The 21,678-nt window shown below is 44.5% G+C and overlaps 1 protein-coding gene across 3 annotated transcripts in view; it reads left to right on the top strand.

Moving 5' to 3' along the window:
- Window positions 1–6,668: 6,668 nt before the first annotated feature.
- IL15RA (interleukin 15 receptor subunit alpha) overlaps window positions 6,669–21,678 on the top strand; it is a 214,716-nt gene continuing 199,706 nt past the window's right edge. For all 3 annotated transcript variants that reach the window (XM_077473412.1, XM_077473413.1, XM_077473411.1), the window contains exon 1: window positions 6,669–6,970. In XM_077473412.1, coding sequence (XP_077329538.1) covers window positions 6,757–6,970 — 214 coding nt within the window. In that variant the 5' untranslated portion in view covers window positions 6,669–6,756. The remainder of the gene's footprint in view (window positions 6,971–21,678) is intronic.

The following is a 21,678-nucleotide window of genomic DNA, read 5'->3' on the forward strand; positions in this document are numbered from 1 at the left end:
CATTTTGAAGTTAGCTATAGAGCTGAAGGTCCACAATTCCTCCATGATATTGGGGAGGGAGATCAATGGGTCAGTTACATAAAACAGGACATCATCTGTGTATGCGGATAGTTTATGTTCCTGTGGTCCCACCTTAAAACCTCTAATGTTAGGGTTAGCGCAAATCTTGTTGAGCAGTGGTTCCAGGGTGAGGGCAAAGATGAGAGGGGACAATGGGCACCCCTGTCTGGTCCCATTCCTAATAGCGAAGGTGTCAGAAAGGACACCGTTCACTTTGACTCGGGCCTCGGGGTAGCTATAAAGCGAATGTACCCAGGCTAGCATATTAGGGCCCAGTCCTCGTTTAATCAGTATAGTTCGGAGGTATGTCCAACCCACCCTGTCAAACGCCTTCTCCGCACCAGTGGAGAGCAGGAGACAGGGTGGGTGGCCGGTCTGTGTCTGCTCCCAGTGGATTAGCTGGATGGCCCGGTTGGAGATGTCTCTCGCTTCCCTACCAGTGATAAACCCCGTTTGGTCCGGGTGTATAATGGACAGCATCAAGGGTTGTATACGGTTTGCTAGAATCTTCGCTAAGATTTTGATATCCGTATTCAGGAGTGAAATTGGTCTGTAGTTGCTAGGGACCATGTGATCTTTGCCGTCTTTGGGTAGTACTGTAATGTGGGCCAGTAGGCCTTCTTTAGGCATGACAGTGCCCGAAGCCAGAACATTAAAATAAGTACACATCTGGCCGGACAGGAGTGGAAGGAAGGTGCTATAATATGCGTTTGTATATCTGTTGGGACCTGGGCTTTTTCCTTTCGGGAGTTCTTTGACCACCTTTTCTAGTTCTGACTGAGTAATGGGAGTCTCTAGACTTTTGCTGGTTTGGGCATTGAGTTGGGGGGCTTGGGCCTCTGTCAGGTATTCCATGATATGGTTTTGTCTCTGGTTCTCTGTCAGGTTGGGTAGTATGGTAGGGAGTTGGTATAGCTGGGCATAGTATTCTCTAAAGACCGCCGCTATCTTCGACGAGTGGACTATGGGGGGGCCCGTCCCGGATTGAAATTTATGTATATGGCCAGAGGCCTGCTGTCTCCTTAGGGCTCTGGCTAGCAGTCGTCCGCATTTGTTCCCATATTCGTAGAATTTATGTGATATATGTCGTAGGATTGCGCAGATCCGAGTATCCAGCATAGAGGCGAGCTCCACGCGAAGGGTTAGAAGCTGAGCCATCAATTAAGGAGTCAGGTTCCATTTGTGTTTCAGTTCTGCTAAGTGAATTTTTCTCAGAAGGGATTGTAGATCATCCTCCTGTGCTTTCTTCAGTCTCGCGTGCTGGGATATGAGCTCCCCCCTGACCACCGCCTTGTGTGCCTCCCAAATGGATGCCATCCCTACATCTGCCATTGAATTTTTCGGTAAAATATTGAGAGATAGACTTCACCACACTTTTGGACGCTACAGCGTCATCGAGGATATTCTTATTCTGGCGCCAGGTCCATGACCTGGCGTCAGAAGCTGGTGGGTGTATAGATAGGGATACTGGGGTGTGGCCTGATATAGTGATAGAGCCTATTGACGCACTAGCCAAAGTTTCCAAGGAGAATTGGTCCATTAGCAACATGTCTATGCGGGTGGAGACAGCATGAGTTGCCGAATAGTAGCTGAAATCTTTGTCGGTTGGGTGGAGTAATCTCCAACAGTTGACAAGATGATGGGCCAGTAAGGATTTCCTAAAATGTTTGAGAAAGACAAAAGAGTGGGTGGAACATCCTGTGGATGTGTCCATCTTAGGGTCTGGGCTGATGTTAAAATCTCCCCCCATGATCAATTGGCCCTCTCTGAAATGGGAGAGGGAGTCTAATACTGAATCAAGGAAAGTGAGTTGGTGAGAATTTGGAGCATACATGGTTGCAAAAGTAAATTTACGGCCCTGGATGGTGCCCTTGATAAACATGTACCTGCCATTGAAGTCAGTCAACTGGTCTGTCAGGAAAAATGTTCAGTGGTTTTGTATGGCTATAGCCACTCCGCTTGATTTAGCACTGGAAATGTTGCTGAAATACCATTGGGAATACAGGTGAGTGGGTAAGCGGGGGACTGAGTCAGTGTGAAAGTATGTTTCCTGCAAAAATAGAATCTGTGTCCCCATGCGTTTGATTTCAAGCCACAACTTACTATGTTTATTAGGCAATCCCAGCCCTCAGACGTTATACAATGCCACTTTCAGGGAAGCCATAAGGTGATGAGATCTTTGGGGGGGTTCCCATCCCTGGTCAGGAGGGAGAGTAGGCCTGTAGAGAGCTGATTCATGAGTCAATGAGTGCTGATAAGATAAGAAACAAACATAAGAACCTGCGAAACATAAAAACATCAAAACATATAACATGAACAATAGGAGAGTCACCTTAAATGCTCTCCAGGGTAACCAACCATTGCTGGTCGGAGACCCCCGCCCTCCCAGCTGGCCAGCAGGAGGGGGGGTCAGCGAGTAGCATGGGGTCACAAATATGGGTCAAAACTCCTAAGAGTTGACCTATGTGGGGGAAGTGATACAACACTGGGTTGCGACAAAAGTGCACCTGGAGAGATCTGGTGCATCAAAGTGCGCCTGGAGAGATCCGGGGAAAAGGGACAGCTTAGCTCCATCAAAGTCCACATGACGGTTACCTCTGACGTGGGACATTATGCTTTCTTTCAGGGAATACTTATGCAGTTTGCAAATAATGTCCCTCGGCTTGTCCGGGTCATCTGATGGTAGGCGGAGGGCCCTGTGAGCACAGTCTATCTCTAAGTAATCAGGTGCGGCATGACCGAGAATCTGTTTGAATAGACCTTGCAGGGAGGGTATTATGTCCCTGGGGCTGGTAGCTTCAGGCAAGCCTCTGATGCGGATGTTACCTCTGCGACTTCTGTTTTCAAAGTCATCCATCTGGTCAATCAAAGAGTTAATCCTGTGGTCCTGTGTTTTACAGTGTTCATGGAGAGCTTGCAAGGCAGGGGTAATCACTTCCCATTGAGCCTCCAGGTCCTCCACTCTACCCCCAATGTGTGCTGTGTCAGCTTTTAGAGCCTCAATGTCTTGCCTGAGGGCCTTCTCCACCCTGTTAGCAAACAGTTCCAGGTCAGCTTTTGTGGGGAGGACGAGGATATGAGCCTGTAAGTCCGTGTCCCCATTATATCTCCCACCGTTGCAGGGGGTGCAGAGCTGACTGAGCTGGCAGGGGAGGTGGGGAAGGGAGCGAGGGAGATGGCAGCTGTGGATAGGGGATAGGGGAGGCTGCATGTGTTGCTTTGTATTTACCGGTTGGCACCATCTTGGATGTCCCTGGAGTGGCCCGGCGTGGCTCTGTAAAATACAAATCCAGGGATTTGGATCGGTTCTGAGGGGTCCGCTGGGGCTGCTAGGATGCAAGCTGTCTGGGTGGCATAATTTGGGGTAAAAATTCCTCCGGAGAAGCTGCTGTGGATGCAGTGAATGCTGTGAGCTCTTCCTCTGCACGTCCTCACACGTTCATGCTGCAGCCCCGCCCCCGAGTATGGTCTTTTAATTCTTGTTTGTTTACAGACTTTGATAGTCGCAGTCTTCAGTATATGGAGGTGGGGCTTACAGTCCTGATCGGCTTCTTTCTCCTCCCCCAGTTTTAAAAAAAAGTCAGATTTGCTCCATAGTTCCTTGTCCTTGTATAATTTGGAGATCTTTCACCTCCTGAGCGAGATCCTGATCTAAAACCTTGTATCAACCTAGATCTACTTCTACCACGTCTGATTGTGAGATTAAAGATCTCGCCCTTTTCCCAATCATTGAGATCACGTCTGAATTTCGACTGTTTTGTTATTTTTCAAATGTGCTGCGTTTTTTCCCCCATTTCATTTTTCAAAAGATAATTTTGCTTTTGAAATTCCTCAGATTCTTTAAAGGGATCCAATCCCTGGGAACTCTTCTCAATTAATTTAGTTAGTTCTATTAATTGTATTTTTTCCTCTTCAATTATTAATCCCACCACCGCTAGGCCATGGTCTATACAGAGGTTTTTCCACTTATTAAGGAATCTCTCTTTTTGCAGATGTTCTGCTGGTATTACCTTATCACGTAGCAGGGACGTGCGGTGAGGTGAGTGACTGGTGAGGTACTGGCTAGTATCAAAGCCAGATACACACAAGTTACATATGCTGCAAATGTTAGAGCGAGAGCAATAATTCTATCACTAGACCTCCTCTGTAACTCTAAACATGTAACCTGTAAAAAATTAAAGCCATTTCACAAGTGTTCACAGTTTTAAAGCATGACATGTTAGGTATCTATTCACTCAGCGTAACAGTTGCAACAACCACCATTTTATTCCCTAGGGTGTCTGTTAAAAATTATATATACAGTATCTCACAAAAGTGAGTACACCCCACACATTTTTGAAAATATTTTATTATATCTTTTCATGTGAAAGATACATGTTTTCTTTTGGGTTTACTACTGCTTTAGGGAATCATGACAGCAACATGGAGCCTAGGGCTGCACAGGCAATGCTGAACTTTGGACTGAGGCTAAATATACCCAAGCATTTTCCTTGTGAAGTGTTAGCCTTCGTTCTGTAAATAGATGCTCAGGCCAAGTAAATTACATGATGTGTGTCTTAAATATATGCAAAATCAGATTTATTACCTCCTTCACTTTCAAGAGGATAGAAGGATTAAAACTGCAATGTATTTGTTGACCAGACGTTCACAGCTTTTCTTCCCCCAGGCCTTAGGTTCCATTCACACTAATGCAATTTTTTGATGCTTTTTTGCATTTTTCAGAAATGCAAGGAATTTTGTTAACATGGGTTCCTATGGAACACGTTCACATCAATGCATTTTTGTGCCTCTGCATTTTTGGAAAGGGTCGGGGATTTTTTTTTCCTGCAAAATGCAGCTTTTGCATGTAACAGACTTCAATGGACTGCGTTTTTACCGAAATTTTGCAGCGATTTGTGATTTGAGGGGTTTTCTTTTACATTCACTGTGTGTAGCTGATTGCTAAGGAGCAGGCCGGGAAGTCCGGCGCCGCATCCTTAACAACCGATGAGTAATCAGCTGTCAGCGGGCTTCCCCACGGAAAGCTGAATCTACAAAAAAAAAATATATATCCCCTTGATAACGTCCTATTGGACGAAAAGCAGGGAGCAGACACTAGTGCTGACATCAGGCCACTGCCTGATACTGGGTCAGCAGTGGCAAACATTATCATATGTTTTTAGGATTCCTTTTATTTTGGGTTTTAACTTACTTTTCCAATAAATACTACACTATGGAGACTTCATCTGGCTCCCGGTGAGCTTTATTTACTACAGATACATCTGAATGGTGCGAGTTGCTGAACAGCCTTCCCTGGAACAGATGGCAGATCTACACTGAGTGCGTGTTTGTTGCTGTAACAGCGGCCAGCTTTTCTGACAAAATAAAAAAATTGGCGTGGGGTCCCCCCAAAATCCATACTACACCCTTATACAAGCATACAGCCTGGTAGGTCAGGAAAGGGACAGGAGGGAGCAGGATGAGCGAGCGCCACCCCCACCTAAACCATACTAGGCCACATGACCTCAACATGGGGGGGTGGGTGCTCTGCTCCCCCCACCCAAAACACCTTGCCCCCTCTTCCCGACAACCCTGGGCAGTGGATGGTGGGGTCTTCAGGCAGGGGGCTTATTGGAACCTGAAAGCCCCCCTTTAACAAGGGGACCCCCAGATCCCTGCCCCACCCCCTATGTGAATGGGTATCGGTACATTATACCCCTACCCATTCACCAAAAAAGCTGTGAAATGTATAAAAAAAAAACACAAGTCGGTTTTTGACAAGTCCTTTATTAAAAAAATAGCTCCGAGCTGTCTTCTCCCCGAGCCATCTCTCCAGGTGTTGTCTTCTCCAGGTGTTGTCTTTTCCCTGAGCCTCCTTGTCCTGCCGCCATCTCTCCAGTCGCCGTTTTCTCCCGCCGCCATCTCTCCAGTCGACATCTTCTCCCAGAGCTGTCTTCTCCCTCGCTACAGCTGTCTTCTTTCTCGCCGCCGCTTAAAAACAAAAAAAGGTCGCTCTTGTCCTAAGGCTGTCTTCTTCTGTTGTGACGTCGTCCGCTGTCTGACATCTTTTATATCTCTTGTGATGTCACAAATGGGTGGGATCTCCAGAGGGGGGAGCTTCAGCGGTGCTTCAGAAAGTCTTCAAAGCCTCCATAGAAGTCTATGGCAAAGCTCGCTTGAAGCCCCACTGAAGCCTCATCGAATCCCCACAAAGCCTCCCTGAAGTCCCATCGTAGCTCCAACGAACCCCCTTTGAAGCTCCACCAAAGCCTCATTGAAGCACCAAGAAAAAGCAAGGTGTAAACAGGACTGTAAGCTAACTATTTTATTTAGTGACGGCTTTGACTGTCATTCAGAGAGCTTTACCAAAGCATGTCCGGAGCCATGTTTTGAAGAAAGTGTCCTAAGACAACAGGGTGATCCCACCTTACTGAATGCAATGGTACATCTCACTGTTGGAGGGTTGTTTACTCTATTCATTGGATTGACATTTAGAGAGTAAACATTTTGCAAAACATGAATTTCCAAGCTCATTGTGCCAAAAAAAAACAAAAAAAAAACATATGCGTGACAAATAAGGCCACTGTCTCTTTAAAATTACTTCATTTGTAAAAAATGAAAGTGAAAGTGTGAATCCACCCTGTGTCTGAGACTTCAAGCTATGAAAACCGATAAAGAATCCATGGCTTACAACACGGTAAAGCATGTAGCCTCCCCATGTGGTCTAAAAGCAGATTTAAATGCGCACAACACGTGTGTAGAAGTTTAGCCCCTCTGGCTACCCCACTGTGGAATTCCACAGGCAGAAGACAAGACGCACAGCTGTGTCTGATGGCCGTGGCCCTGCTCACTACATCCATACATGCTTTGCTACTTTGTGTGCTGCTTGTCCTGACACTCCAAATGTCTACATCAAAAACTGCTGTTCCAGGTAAGAATGGACCCTCGATTTATTTTTCTGCATGCAATTAGTTATTCTTGTTCAATGTATTATCAGTCCTTAATATTTTCCCATTCAAAGTAAAGAACACCTTGATTGTTGATTGCAGACTTAACAAATTGTTACTAGATTTTTCTTGCATAAAATACTTTGTTTCCTTGCAAGCAGCTGAAAAATATTTTAAGCATTGGGACATGTAAAAATGTATTGGATTTTGTTTGCATCAGGCCCCTTTCACATGGAAGCCATCTGGTCTCATACAGGAGGGGATCCGTGAACAAATCCTCTGTTGAATCGGAGTAGATTAGAGCAGTTCCCTGCTGCATTTAAATAGCTTTCTGGATCTTTTTTAGATCTATGGGTAACCAGATCTAAATAGATTTGCTTCCATTTACATCAGGCTATCTCAGATACGTCACATTTAAGTCTGAAAAGGATGCAGACATTTACATTATTATTTTTTTCTTTTTGACCTGAACGGAATCAGAGGTAATTAGATGTAAACTGACCCAAGTCCATTTATATCTGGTTGCTCATAGACGGATGTAGCGGTACCCCCGTAAGGGCTGCTGGTACTTGTGGTCCGTCTAGCACCCTGCCCAGCCAGGCACACAATTTTCAGTCACTACTCAGACAGAAAACAGTCCTTGCACTTGTTTTTTGTTATTTTTATTTGGGGAATTCAACTTGGATGGGTATAAGGCAGGGGTGCCCAACCAGTGGCCCACAGAGCCCTCTGATGTGGCCTGCAACCTCCTGCTCTGGGATAGGGATGAGCCGAACACCCCCCGGTTCGGTTCGCACCAGAACTTGCGAACGACCCCCGCGTTCGGTACGAACGTTAGAACCCCATTGAAGTCTATGGGACTCGAACGTTCGAATTGGAAAGTGCTCATTTTAACGGCTAATATGCAAGATAGTGTCCTAAAAAGGGTTTGGCGACCTGCCTCCTGCCTCAGGGGACATGGGTCACTGCAAAAAAAAGTTTTAAAAACTACCGTTTTGGCGGGAGCACTGATTTTAATGACGATTAAAGTGAAAAAAAAAAAGTGAAATATTCCTTTAAATATGGTGCCTGTGGGGTGTCTGTAGTATGCCTGTGAAGTGCCACGTGTTTCCCGTGTTTAGAACAGTCCCTGCACAAAATTACATTAAACGGAAATAACACCATTTAAAACTGCTTGCGGTTTTAATGTTATATCTGGTTCCTGCAATATGGTTGAAAATCATTGAGAAACATGGCATGGGTAGCCCTCCCTGCCCATTACCAGCCTATTTGGGTCTTGTACGCATATTAAGGGGAACCCTGTACCCATATTAAAAAAAGGAAATGCGTGTGGCCCCCAGGCCCTATATACTCAGAACAGCAGTATACAGGCGGTGCAAACAAGACAGGGACTGTGTATGTTTGTTGTGTTAAGTTGAATCTGTTTGCAATTTTCAACTGGTACATTTTTAAAGTGTAGCTCCAGTCAAAAAAACTATTTTTAAGCTTTTTGGAAAACATAGGGAAGGGTTATCACCCCTGTATAATTTGTTTTGTCGTCCATCTTTTTTCATCTCACTTGCTGCTGTCTCCTTGCGTTTGCAAGTAGGAGATGTTTGTAAGTTGGATGTTTGAAAGTAGGGGCCTGCCCTATATTATAGCGGTATGTACTGGGTACAGAGCACGCAGACAGCACGCACTATCTCCTAACACTACTGACTGCAAGCTCTATTATTAACCACTTGTTAGCCCAATGTTTGCATAAAGTGAAAGATGAAGTTATGCTGAGTAAATAGATATCAAACATGTCACTCTTCAAAATTGCACATGCCCGTGGAATGGCGCCAAACGTCGCTACTTAAAAAATCCCCATAGGCGACGCTTTAAATATTTTTTTACTGGTTACATGTTTTGAGTTGCAGAGGAGGTCTAGGACTAGAATTATTGCTCTCGCTCTAACATTCTCGGCGATACCTCACATGTGTGGCACATGCGAGCACATGGGGACATGGGCGCTTTAATTTTTATTTTATTTTTTTATTGTTCATTTTACTTTATTTATTTTAGTTTGACATTTTTTTCCCCAAAAATATATTTTTGATCACTTTTATTCCTATTACAAGAAATGTAAACATCCCTTGTAATAGGAATATGGGGTGACAGGTCCTCTTTACAGTGAAATCTGGGGGGTCAATATGACCCCACATCTCACCTCTAGGCTGGGAAGCCTGAAATAAAAAATAAAAAAAAGATTCTGGCTTTGATCGTACTGGCGAGTTGGTAGAAGCACCGGAGGGCGGTGAGGGGTGGGGGGCGTCTATGGCTGGGTATTTCAGGGTATCACCGAGTATGGCTGGGTATCTCTGAGTATGGCTGGGTATGGCAATTTATGGCAGGGTATTACAGAGTATTGGCGGGGTATTGGCGGGGTACTACAGAGTAATAGCAGGGTACTGCACTGCAGAGTAATGGCAGGGTACTGCACTGCAGAGTAATGGCGGGGTACTGCACTGCAGAGTAATGGCGGGGTACTGCAGAGTAATGGCGGGGTACTGCACTGCAGAGTAATGGCAGGGTACTGCACTGCAGAGTAATGGTGGGGTACTGCACTGCAGAGTAATGGCGGGGTACTACAGAGTAATGGCAGGGTACTGCACTGCAGAGTAATGGCAGGGTACTGCACTGCAGAGTAATGGCGGGGTACTGCACTGCAGAGTAATGGCGGGGTACTGCAGAGTAATGGCGGGGTACTGCAGAGTAATGGCAGGGTACTGCAGAGTATGCACTGGTATTGCAGAGTATTGGCAGGGAATTGAGGGGTTAAATTCGGTGAGCAGCGATGTGGGCACTGCAGATGCAGCCCACATCGCTGCTGACACCGATCTCTTTCCCCTCCGCTGTACCGATCGGTACAGAAAGGGGAGGGAGGAACAGGCGTCATAACATGACGCCGGTTTGTTTCCAAGTGATCACTCCGTCATTTGACGGAGCAATCACGTGGTAAACGGCCGCTATGAGCGGCCGTTTACCGTGATGCGCCGGGTCCTATGGACCCGGCGGTCACGGATGCTCTCGAGTGCGCACACCTCGGGGCACGCGAGAGCAGAATTCTGGGAGGCCGTTAATCAACGGCCTCTCTGAGTTAAACAACCGCCCTGAAGCCGTTAATCGGCAATGGGCAGTTGTTAAGTGGTTAAAGCTAGATCACTAGCTATATAGGTGAGGTGAATATAGTGGTGTATACTGCAGTCAGGGCACAGACAACAACCACTACACAGCAGCAAGATAGGAAATCAGCCAAAAACGATTGGTGTGTACTGTGTTGAAGGTACACAGAACACCCACTGCTTCAGATGCAAAGTAACACACTACAGGAGGCCGCCTTAAAGGCGGCCTTATATAGTGTGGGGCGTGCACTACACAGCCTGAGCTATGATTGGCCACAGGCAGGATGCCTGTGGCCAATCATGGCTCTCCTCGCTGCCGGCGCTGCGATTGGCCAAGCATGCGGGGTCACAGTGCATGCTTGGCCAATCATCGGGCAGCAATGCACTGCGCCAACGCAGTGCATTGTGGTCCGCGCGCGCGTCACACGAATTTTGACGCGAACGGCCAAAACGTTCGGAATTCGCCGAACGGCCGAACGGCCAATGTTCGAGTTGAACTTACGTTCGACTCGAACACGAAGCTCATCCCTACTCTGGGATAGAATAGAAAGAATACTGTTATTAAAGGTCAGTTTATTACTAAAATCACAGTGTTTATATGGGCATATCTTGTCTGCAGTGGTTACTGGGCTGCTTTCAAACTGATCCACAGGTGCAGAGCAATTTACCTGCGGGTCACTTGCACTGAGTCATAGATTTCTATTATTACCTGCGAGTGAGCTTTCTGAAAGTGCACTAAACCTGCAGAATATAATAGAAGTCTATTGCAAACTGCAGGAAAGCCAAAGGTAAACCGCAGCATATCAGTGTGAAAGCAGCCTTGGACCCCCTTCACGCGGTCAGTCCGACAGTCCGATTGGACCCTCCATTCACCTCTACGTAGTGGCAGACATAAACCGACTTGTGTTCTACCTCCAGTAAGATCCACTAAAAAGTATTGTGGGCTGCGTTTATGTCCACTCTGCAAATGCAGAGCGGACATGGACATGCTATCCTCCCGCTCCGCACATTGTAGCCCGCGACCGGTTACCAAGTTGCTTAAGTGGCCCTTGCTCTTCAAAAGGTTGGGCACCCCTGGTATAAGGTAATAATGAGATACCCAGTTGATTGTAGAAACAGATATAGGGACTTGAGAACTATATACATCTCCAGTATATACACCTCCTCTCTTCCTCCAGCACAAAACATGCTTGCAGACTATCACTCCCAGGACCAGCGTGCACTGATTTGCAGGCCTGACACTGACTCAGTCAGGCCCAAAGCGAATGCCCTTTGCAGACAGGGACGTCGGACCCCTATGGTGTAGCAAAAATATAGGTAGTCCCAATGCTAGCTGTCCACGTGGTTACTGATCCCAGCACCACCTCTTCAGGCCCTGTCAGCCCTCTTGGCTGCAGCTACCTCTCTACACTGCCCGTGCCCGTGTCTTTAAAGCAGTGGTAGTCAGCTTTCGAGAGATGGAGATCTACTTGAACAGCACTAATGAAGTCAAAGATCACTGGGTACAGTGTCCTGTTAGGGCAGGTTCACACCAGAACACGGTGACAGAAAGGCAGGTTCCATGTATGTTTCCTGCAACATGTTCAAAAAACATTGGCGTTGCAATCTACTGTGGGTGATAATACATTGTTAACCCCGAACGTAGATTGCAAACACAAGACACAAGATCGCATGGTAGTACAGTATCAGGCAATTTGATTGTTTTTTGATAGTAGTGTATTGCCGCGTACACACGGGCGGACTGTATGGCGTACTTAGTTCGTCATACAATCCGACGGACAGTCCGTCGTACTTTCGACTGAACGGACTTGACCACACACGGATGCACAAACAGTCCGTCGAAAGCTTGCGCGATGACGTGTACAGCACGTACGACGGGACTAGAAATAGGAAGTCCAATACACAGCAAAGCACCCTTCCGCCGTGTAAATCCTTTCTGAGCATGCGCCATTCTTAGTCCATCGAACTAGCATACTGACGAGCGGATTGTCCGCTGAAACCAAAGTACGACGGACAAAATTTCGAAAAATCCGAAATTCTTAGTACGCCAGACTGCACGCTGAAAAAGTCCGCTGAAGCCCACACACGAGCGGACTGTCCGCTGAAATGTGTTTCGACGGACTACGTACGCCATACAGTCTGCCTGTGTGTACGCGGCATAAGGACTACTTTTTGTGCAGTTTGATGTGATTTGCATGCAGGGACGGATTTACATCTCAGGAGCCTATAGGCAGGGAATTCTGAAGAGCCCCTTCCAAAACAAAAAAAAAAGTAAGACTGACCTTTTTTTCTTGTTCTATGGGTTTTCTTACCCATAGAACACGCCTAGCTCCTGATGAAGCGTTACTGAACGCATAACATGTAGAGCAAGAGCAAGTCGAGCGGAGTCATATATGATATACTGTCTGGTTGCTGGATAATTGTTATACAAGTACACTATTCGGTTATTTGATCGATTAATTATCCATCTTGACTGTTGATAGTATGATCATTATGCTCATAGGTATTCTCTGTTAAAATATGCAATTTTTTGTATGTGTTTGTTTTTTAATCTTGTAATACATTTTGTAAAAAATTCCAATAGCAATTGTTGTGTTATGCCTATAAAGTCCATTATTCCCAAAAATTCCCTTTTTCAATGACTTTTCATATTAGCAAGCTGGTAATTGGTTGCTTAGGACCACCCTGTGTCCTAGCAACCAATCACCTGCGGTTTAGCTTAAAAACGTAATTTGGCCAGCTTCTCCTCCCGCCCTCATTCCTGAGCTGTGCTGCCTCCTGGTCTCTGCTGTTTACTGATGACAGCGGTGGAGGAGGCTGAGGGCGGGAGGGAGAAAGAAAGACAGTGACATAGAAGGCGTGGCAGAAGAGGCTGGAGATAGAAGGACCAGCACCGGGGGGGAGGGGTGTTGGAAGCGCAGGAACCTGTTAGTGGCCTCAGGTTGTCGATCCCAACTTCAAAGCATATGTAAAACCTAACAAAACAAATCTTATTTGCACCCTTTTGGTCTTTTGACTATAGTATTGAAGGTCCTATGGAGTTCACTCCCTTGTGGAACAATTCTAACTATCCTGAACTTTATAAACTTTAGGGATTATCCTCATGGAGGCAGCAAGGGGTCTGGTACTTTCACCAACTATATACTGCTAGTACCCTAAAGGCGTATGATTAGTGTATGATTCTGTGTGCGGAGTTCTCATTAACACATAAACAACTTTATCAATATCTACAACTTCAATACAGACGCAAGAACAAAAGCTTCCCTTAACTATATCTAGCGCCTATCTACTGCAGGAGATTCTGCAAGCTACTACTCAGAAGGATCTGATATCCAGATCCTACTCTGTGGTGTTGTCCTGTATCCAAGATCACACTTTATTAAAAAGTAGAGCCCATTGGGTTACTGATGTCGGAGATATAGATTGCGATCAATGGGACATGGCCCTAAAGGAGCTTCCTGCTGTATCTGTTTCAGCTACACATAAACTCTCACAATTATTCATATTGCGTAGAACCTATCATACGCCTGATAAACTATATGATTGAGTCCTAAGAGATTGTCCTTTCTGCCTGAAATGCCCAATGGTCTGTGGAGACTTCATACACATGATATGGCGTTGCCCGAAACTTTCCCGATATTGGGCGGAGATTGTGTAGGTGTAGATTGTGTATCTCTGACCTAGCCCAAACAAGTATATCTCTTGATCCATTAGTATGCTTGTTGGGCAAAATAGATGCTGAAATGTATCCAGAAGGTATTTACATTATGGTGACTAGATTACTGTACCTAGTTAAAAAAAACTGATTGCCTGATTTTGGTTGGCAGCCACAATGCCTACTAGGGCAGAGTGGCTCGCCTGTGTTAATTCCCTTCTACCTAGAGAACAATTAGCTTATCGCCATGGAAAAGTGGTTAACAAATGTAATCTCATTTGGGCGAGTATGCTTAATAACTTAAATCTTGTCCCACCACAACTGGTGATGGATAGGCTGTTATAATTTTGAATCCACCAAGAGTTACAATGGTTTTGGCCTGAGCTTGGGTATTTCTGAGCTTTATATCCGAGTGTAGAAAAAAGCTGCCATTCTGAGCAATTGTCCCTCAATAAGCTCTGGTTGTTTTACGTTTTCCCTTTTTTAAATTATTTTTATTTCCTTATAAATCCTTGTATATGCTCCAAATATGATGCAACAGTCTTTATTTTGCTGTAGACCTTATCTACAATGTTTGAGCTATTTGTTGTCATGTACTGTATATCCCTTTTTCCTAAAATGTGTAGTCACCTTTTATTCTTGTCAATAAAAAAAGTTTGGATTAAAAACAAAAAATACACTATTCACTTTGCAAGGGAAGTTGCACTTTGCACAGAATTTTTCCCAGAGCTTAGTAAATGGGGTAAAGCTTTGCTGACTTCCATCATCCATTCATTTGCAAGTAATATTTCTTTATTTTTTTTTATTTTCCTTGTACATGATTGGGCGTACTTTGCAAGGTTAGAATTTACTGCATTCACTAAGATCTGGGGAAAAATCCCTTGTAAAGTGCAATTTCCCTAGAAAAGTGAACGGCGTATTTTCTTTTAGTAAATCAACCCTTACATCTCTTCTGCAATAAAGGACTCTTAGGTGAGGTCAGTACAGTTCCACTATGAGCCCATGAGAACTTGCACAGCTCTTTTTTTTCTTGCTCCAAGTGGCTAAATGAAGCTGCAGGGCGCCAATGTGCTGCTGGCTAGGGGGGCATGAGCAGAGTGCAGGTTTGCTTTAAACCTAATATAAACCTAATTGCTAAAATCACTTATAAGCATACTAACACGTTAATGTTGTTTCAAAAAGAATTAATATTTTAAATCTTCACCTTTTAGTAAAATAATACCTGATGATCTGTCCATGAATGTCCTTGTTCAAGTTACTTCCTGTTAGCCCTTGTACACACGGTCGGACATTCTGCCAACCAAATCTGTTGGATTTTGTCCGACGGATTGTGTCCGACGGATTGTGTCCGAAACTGTTGCATACACGTGGTCGGACCAAGTTGTCGGAAAATCCGATCATTCAGAACGTGATGACGTTATTTCGTTATGACGGGACTACGTTCAGACTAGTAGCCAATAGCTTTGGTGTATGAATTTGATCTGAGCATGCGTGGCACTTTGTCCGATCGGAATTCTCTACACATGATCGGAGTATGTCCGATCGGACCAGTTGTCGGTTTGGGTCCGACGGACATTCCGACGGAATCAGTCCGATGCATACCACACACAGTCGGATTATCCGACAACACGGTCCGATAGGACACATTCCGACGGATTCTCTGACTGTGTGTACAAGGGCTTAGAGTGACAGTATACTGTCCCCGTTTTTCAGTAATGCTCCTCCATTGTCAGCAATGATTTTTTTTAACCACTTAAGGACCAAGCCTCTTTGACATTTGATGTTTACAAGTTATAAAATGTTTTTTTGCTAGATAAATATATATATACAGTGGTGTGAAAAAGTGTTTGCCCCCTTCCTCATTTCCTGTTCCTTTGCATGTTTGTCACACTTAAGTGTTTCGGAACATCAAACCAATTTAAACAATAGTCAAGGACAACACAAGTAAACACAAAATGCAATTTGTAAATGAAGGTGTTTATTATTAAAGGTGAAAAAAAATCCAAACCATCATGGCCCTGTGTGAAAAAGTGATTGCCCCTCTTGTTAAAACATACTATAACTGTGGTTGTCCACACCTGAGTTCAATTTCTCTAGCCACACCCAGGCCTGATTATTGCCACACCTGTTCACAATCAAGGCATCACTTAAATAGGAGTTGCTTGACACAGTAAGGTCCACCAGAAGATCCTTAAAAGCTACACATCATGCCGAGACCCAAAGAAATTCAGGAACAATTGAGAAAGAAAGTAATTGAGATCTATCAGTCTGGAAAGTGTTATAAAGCCATTTCCAAAGCTTTGGGAATCCAGCAAACCACAGTGAGAGCCATTATCCACAAATGGCGAAGACATGGAACAGTGGTGAACCTTCCCAGGAGTGGCCGGCCGCCCAAAATTACCCCAAGAGCGCAGCGACGACTCATCCAAGAGGTCACAAAAGACCCCACAACAACATCCAAGGAACTGCAAGCCTCACTTGCCTCAGTTAAGGTCAGCGTTCATGCCTCCACCATCAGGAAAAGACTGGGCAAAAATGGCCTGCATGGCAGAGTTCCAAGGAGAAAACCACTGCTGAGCAAAAAGAACATCAAAGCTCGTCTCAATTTCTCCACAACACATCTTGATGATCCCCAAGACTTTTGGGACAACATTCTGTGGACCGATGAGACAAAAGTGGAACTCTTTGGAAGGTGTGTGTCCAAGTATATCTGGCGTAGAAGGAACACTGCATTTCATAAAAAGAACATTATACCAACAGTAAAATATGGTGGTGGTAGTGTGATGGTCTGGGGCTGTTTTGCTGCTTCAGGACCTGGAAGACTTGCCGTGATAAAAGGAACTATGAATTCTGCTGTCTACCAAGAGATCCTGAAGGAGAATGTCCGACCATCTGTTCGTGTACTCAAGCTGAAACGAACTTGGGTTCTGCAGCAGGACAATGATCCTAAACACACCAGCAAGTCCACCACCGAATGGCTGAAGAAAAACAAAATGAAGACTTTGGAGTGGCCTAGCCAAAGTCCTGACCTGAATCCTATTGAGATGTTGTGGTATGACCTTAAAAAGGCCGTTCATGCTCGAAAACCCTCTAATGTAACTGAATTAGGACAATTCTGCAAAGATGAGTGGGCCAAAATTCCTCCAGGACGCTGTAAAAGCCTCATTGCACGTTATCGCAAACGCTTGGTTGCAGTTGTTGCTGCTAAGGGTGGCCCAACCAGTTATTAGGTTTAGGGGGCAATCACTTTTTCACACAGGGCCATGATGGTTTGGATTTTTTTTCACCTTTAATAATAAACACCTTCATTTACAAATTGCATTTTGTGTTTACTTGTGTTGTCCTTGACTATTGTTTAAATTGGTTTGATGTTCCGAAACACTTAAGTGTGACAAACATGCAAAGGAACAGGAAATGAGGAAGGGGGCAAACACTTTTTCACACCACTGTATATTTATATATATAATTATCTAGCAAAAAACCTGTTTATAACTTGTAAACACCGAATCTCAGAAAGACAAGAGGTATAAACACATAGACATACAAATCTATCTAATGTTTGAGGGTTCTAACACCCTAGAGCAGGGGTGCTCAACCTGTGTCTCTCCAGCTGTTGCGGAACTACAAGTCCCATGAGGCATAGCAAGACTCCGACAGCCACAAGCATGACACCCAGAGGCAGAGGCATGATGGGACTTGTAGTTTTGCAACAGCTGGAGAGCCACAGGTTGAGCACCCCTGCCCTAGAGAATAAAATGGTGGTCGTTGCGATACTTTCTGTCACATCGTATTTGCACAACAGTCTTACAAGCGCACTTTTCTGGAAAAAATTCACTTTTTTGAATTTTTGAATCAATACCCAACATGTCATGCTTCAAAGTTGCGCCCACTCGTGGAATGGCAAATAATTTTTACCCTTTAAAAATCTCCATAGGCAATGTTTAAAAAATTCTGAAGGTGGCATGTTTTGAGTTACAGAGGAGCTCTAGGGTTAGAATTATTGCTCTTGCTCTAACAATGGTGGTGATTCCTCACATGTGTGGTTTGAACACCGTTTTCATATGCGGGCATTATTCACATATGCGTTCGCTTCTGCACACGAGCTCGGCGGGAATGGGCGCATTTAAAACATTTTTTTTATTATTTATTTTAAATTAAAAATGCGCCACTTATATTCCTATTACAAGGAGTGTAAACATCCCTTGTAATAGAAAAAAACATAACAGGACCTCTTAAATATGAGATCTGGGGTCAAAAAGACCTCAGATCTCATATTTATACTAAAATTCAATAAAAATAAATAAATAAATAATTTAATGTCATTTGAAAAAAACTAAAGAAAGAAAATGTCCCTTTAAGAGCTATGGGCAAAATGTGATGTTTTGATGTCGCTTCCGTCCTGCAATGATATGGAGACGTGTGGGGGCCATCTTCCCCTCACTAATCTCCATGTCAAACCAGGGACAGGACACAATCACCTCCGTCACTGCCGGCGGCTCTGGTAAGCGTCGGAGGGCCGCAGAGACCACTTTTATCTTGAAGCGGACCACCCACTGAAGAAGGATACTGGGGTTATGGTAGCTAGCTGCTACCTTAACAATGGTATTCCTCTTCAAAGATCGCGGGCTGTCCGGAAGTGTTTTTATTTATTTATATACATCAGATTTTTTTGATTTTGATCAAATGTATTAGAATAAAATGCTTTTGAAGTAAACCTATATCTAAAGATAGTTTTTAAGATATATTAATAATTTAGTTTATTCAGCATGAAATGGAGCTTATATACCATGAGACTGTATATTGTGCAATAGTTACATTTTTTGTAAACTCATTCAATGAATCCAACTCCTGCAATCGTAGATAACATGCACTGCATTGATGCAGTCACACAATATCACAGTAACCATGGGATAAACCAAAGTTCAGGAATATGCCTTTATAACATTGTTTTTCAAATCTATGTACACTACAAACTGTATGATTCAATCGGTTCTGATATCTCTGCTTTACTAAACTGAGAGCTTATCACTTTAAATAGGAAACCTTAATTTTGTTTGCAAATATTAAAGATTCTAGCTACTAGCAAGAGTAAGTCCTTACATTCAAAGAGCACCTGTCATTTCAGATCCATCATGACAGCGCCTGTTAGTAGGCATCCACTCACCTGCTTCTGCCCTGTCCCTCCCCTTGTTGTGTCACTGATGCATCACCAGCCATCCCATTAAAGTGAATGGGACTGTTGTCGAGTCAACAGCGGGTCAGAGGAGGAGCCACTGCGGGACAGAGATGACAGTTGCTCTTTAAAAATTAAGATCTAAATCGAGTTGATTTAAATCAAGCCTTTTTATTCGTGATTTAAATCAAATCCACCCCGATTGTCACTATGTCACATGGTGGCCATTGTAATACATATTGCAAAGGCATGTTCCACTGTTATCACCATCTTGAAACAAGTACTAAGAAAGTCCATACAGCCATGGCTGGAGTGCATGTATGTAGACATAAAGTTTCAGCAGTAGATTAACAGGACTGAGATACAACAAAGGATATAGAAGCTTAACATGTAGTTTATTTTAAATGGTATACCACTGCTGACACAGTGGAACCCGTGAAATAATTTTTATATCTAGGGGAACCTCTGCTAAATTGTTACTCTCTAGGTAACTGTACATTAGCATGGGTAATACGTTTTAAATATAATGTAGCACTACCCCCTTGGAGTGCTTGGATTTACCTACTCATCTTCACCATCATGACCCTGGGAACATTCCAACCCACCTGACACTCTGGGTTCAGACATCTTTGCACCACCTTAAAGTAATAAGTCAAACCACTCAGTGAGTTTATGTTCTAATAACCTTTACTGAATAACTCAAGGAAGATTTTGTTGCACAAAGGAGGAGGTAATAGATCAACTGAACTTTGGATAACAGTCCTAGTTCAGAAGTATTCCTCCACAATAATACAAGTTAAGACAATCTGGAGCTAACAGTATATTATATACACATATGTACAATGAAGTACCGCTTGAACATGACCTGAAAGGATAAACAAGAGTTAAGAATTAGTTCTGGCAAGACCTCTAAGGGGGAAACCCATGCTGGCCTATTCAACTTTTAATCCTAATGAGAGATCAATTAAAAAAGAACGGTATGAGGGCCCTTTAAGTAGTAATGACAGAAATGTCCCAGTTATAGGCCTGATGGTCTTCGCCGGCAGTCTGAGCTCGTTAATTATATCCAATAAGGTGCAGCAACAAGGCAATGGTATTTCTAGGAAAGGTTGAAGCGACATGTGTATATGTACAATGTTAAAATAGAGATTCAATAAGGTAAAACTGTCTGTGCACAGTGTCCCAGTGAAGCAACAAAGAAAGGTTTGCAAAGGTGAGCAATTGGCCCCTCACCAACGACCAGGCTGATTCAATGCCTTCTGAACAGTGATTCCCAAAGAGGTGCCTTGCAGCGGTTCCACTCACAACAATCATCCGATGCACAGCACAAAGCGTGGGTTGTTGGACTATCAGGGTGATGCTGGATAGATATCTGATGATCAGCAAGCAGTGATGGGTGACCAGACATCCCCGGTTTCCGGGGACAGTCCCCCGGATTGAGGACACTGTCCCCGGACAAAGTCTGCCCCTGGTTTTGTCCCCGGATTGGATTTGAACAGGGACTGGGGCAATTTCAAAGAATATAAAAAAAAAAAGTATAAAGTATAAAAAAAAAAAAAATCAGAATTACACACCTCCACTCCGCCACTCCTACTAGCTTAGGGGGGTTTATTTATTTTCCATTATCTGTGCCCCTTTCTGATGATCATGTGCTGTTCGGAGAGGAGGGAATATTTCTTCAGTTTTGGGCGATTACCCTTTCAGCTCTGCTTGCATCTTCTTCTGCCTTGGCTCAAGTCCCGGTGTCTTGTCAAATAGTGTCCTCCATCGGATAGTGTCCGCTGCGTACTGCGCATGCGCAGTACACAGGAATACAGATTCTGAAAAATGCCGAGGATGAACGGCGCCTGCGCCGTGAGTCCAGGTTCTATCCCCACTATCCAAGTAGACATAGAGTTAGAATAAAAAAGAGCCGAGCGCAGCGAGGCCGAGCCCGAAGCGTGGCGAGCGAAGCTCGCCCGCGAGGGGCCCTCTCAAATTCACAACCCTATGTCCGCTTGGATGGTGGGGCTACCACCTCCACTCACGGCGCAGGCGCCGTTCAGCTTCGGAGATTTTCTGAAGCTTCGTCTGCTCCGTACTGCGCATGCGCAGTACGGAGCGGACACCATTTGATGGCCGGACTCTATATGGCAGAACACCGGCTGCTTATCTCTTTGCCTTCCCTGGCAAAGTGATCTTCCTCTGCTCCCCACCCAGTAGTAGCCAGGGCCTGGAGAGTAAGACTTGACACGCTGTGAGGCAGGTGGTGGCGGCGATGGGCAGAGAGTCGCTGATTGGCGCCATTACCAGTAAAAAAAAAAATGTCCCCGTATTTCATTTTAAAAATCTGGTCACCTTACCTTCTAGGCTGGGCTGAAATGTCGTATACCGCGTGGTAGGCCACAACCTCACCCTCTCTGAAAAGATAGGTCTGTCACAACAGGCCCAGGAGGAAGAGAGCATAGGGCATGTCTCTGGTCTCTTTTATGCTCTTCCCAGCATTCTTTCTGATAATAGCAAAGATCCCTGGGATTATGTTGTCCGGTGCCTAGTCATATGGAGCAATTGCCATTATGAGGAACTACTAATCCCACAATCCCTTTGGATCGGCTCAGATATGTCAGTTAGTGATGCTGGGCACTAGAGGGACAATACAGTACATAGAAATGACAGGGAATCGCTATGGTTTGCAATTGTAGTCCACATTGCTACATCAATAATACATAAAAGAATGAG

The sequence above is a fragment of the Lithobates pipiens genome, unplaced genomic scaffold (assembly GCF_037356315.1).
Source record: "Lithobates pipiens isolate NorthernLeopardFrog02 unplaced genomic scaffold, aLitPip1_a1.2 Scaffold_8, whole genome shotgun sequence".
NCBI classification, from domain to species: Eukaryota; Metazoa; Chordata; class Amphibia; order Anura; family Ranidae; genus Lithobates; species Lithobates pipiens.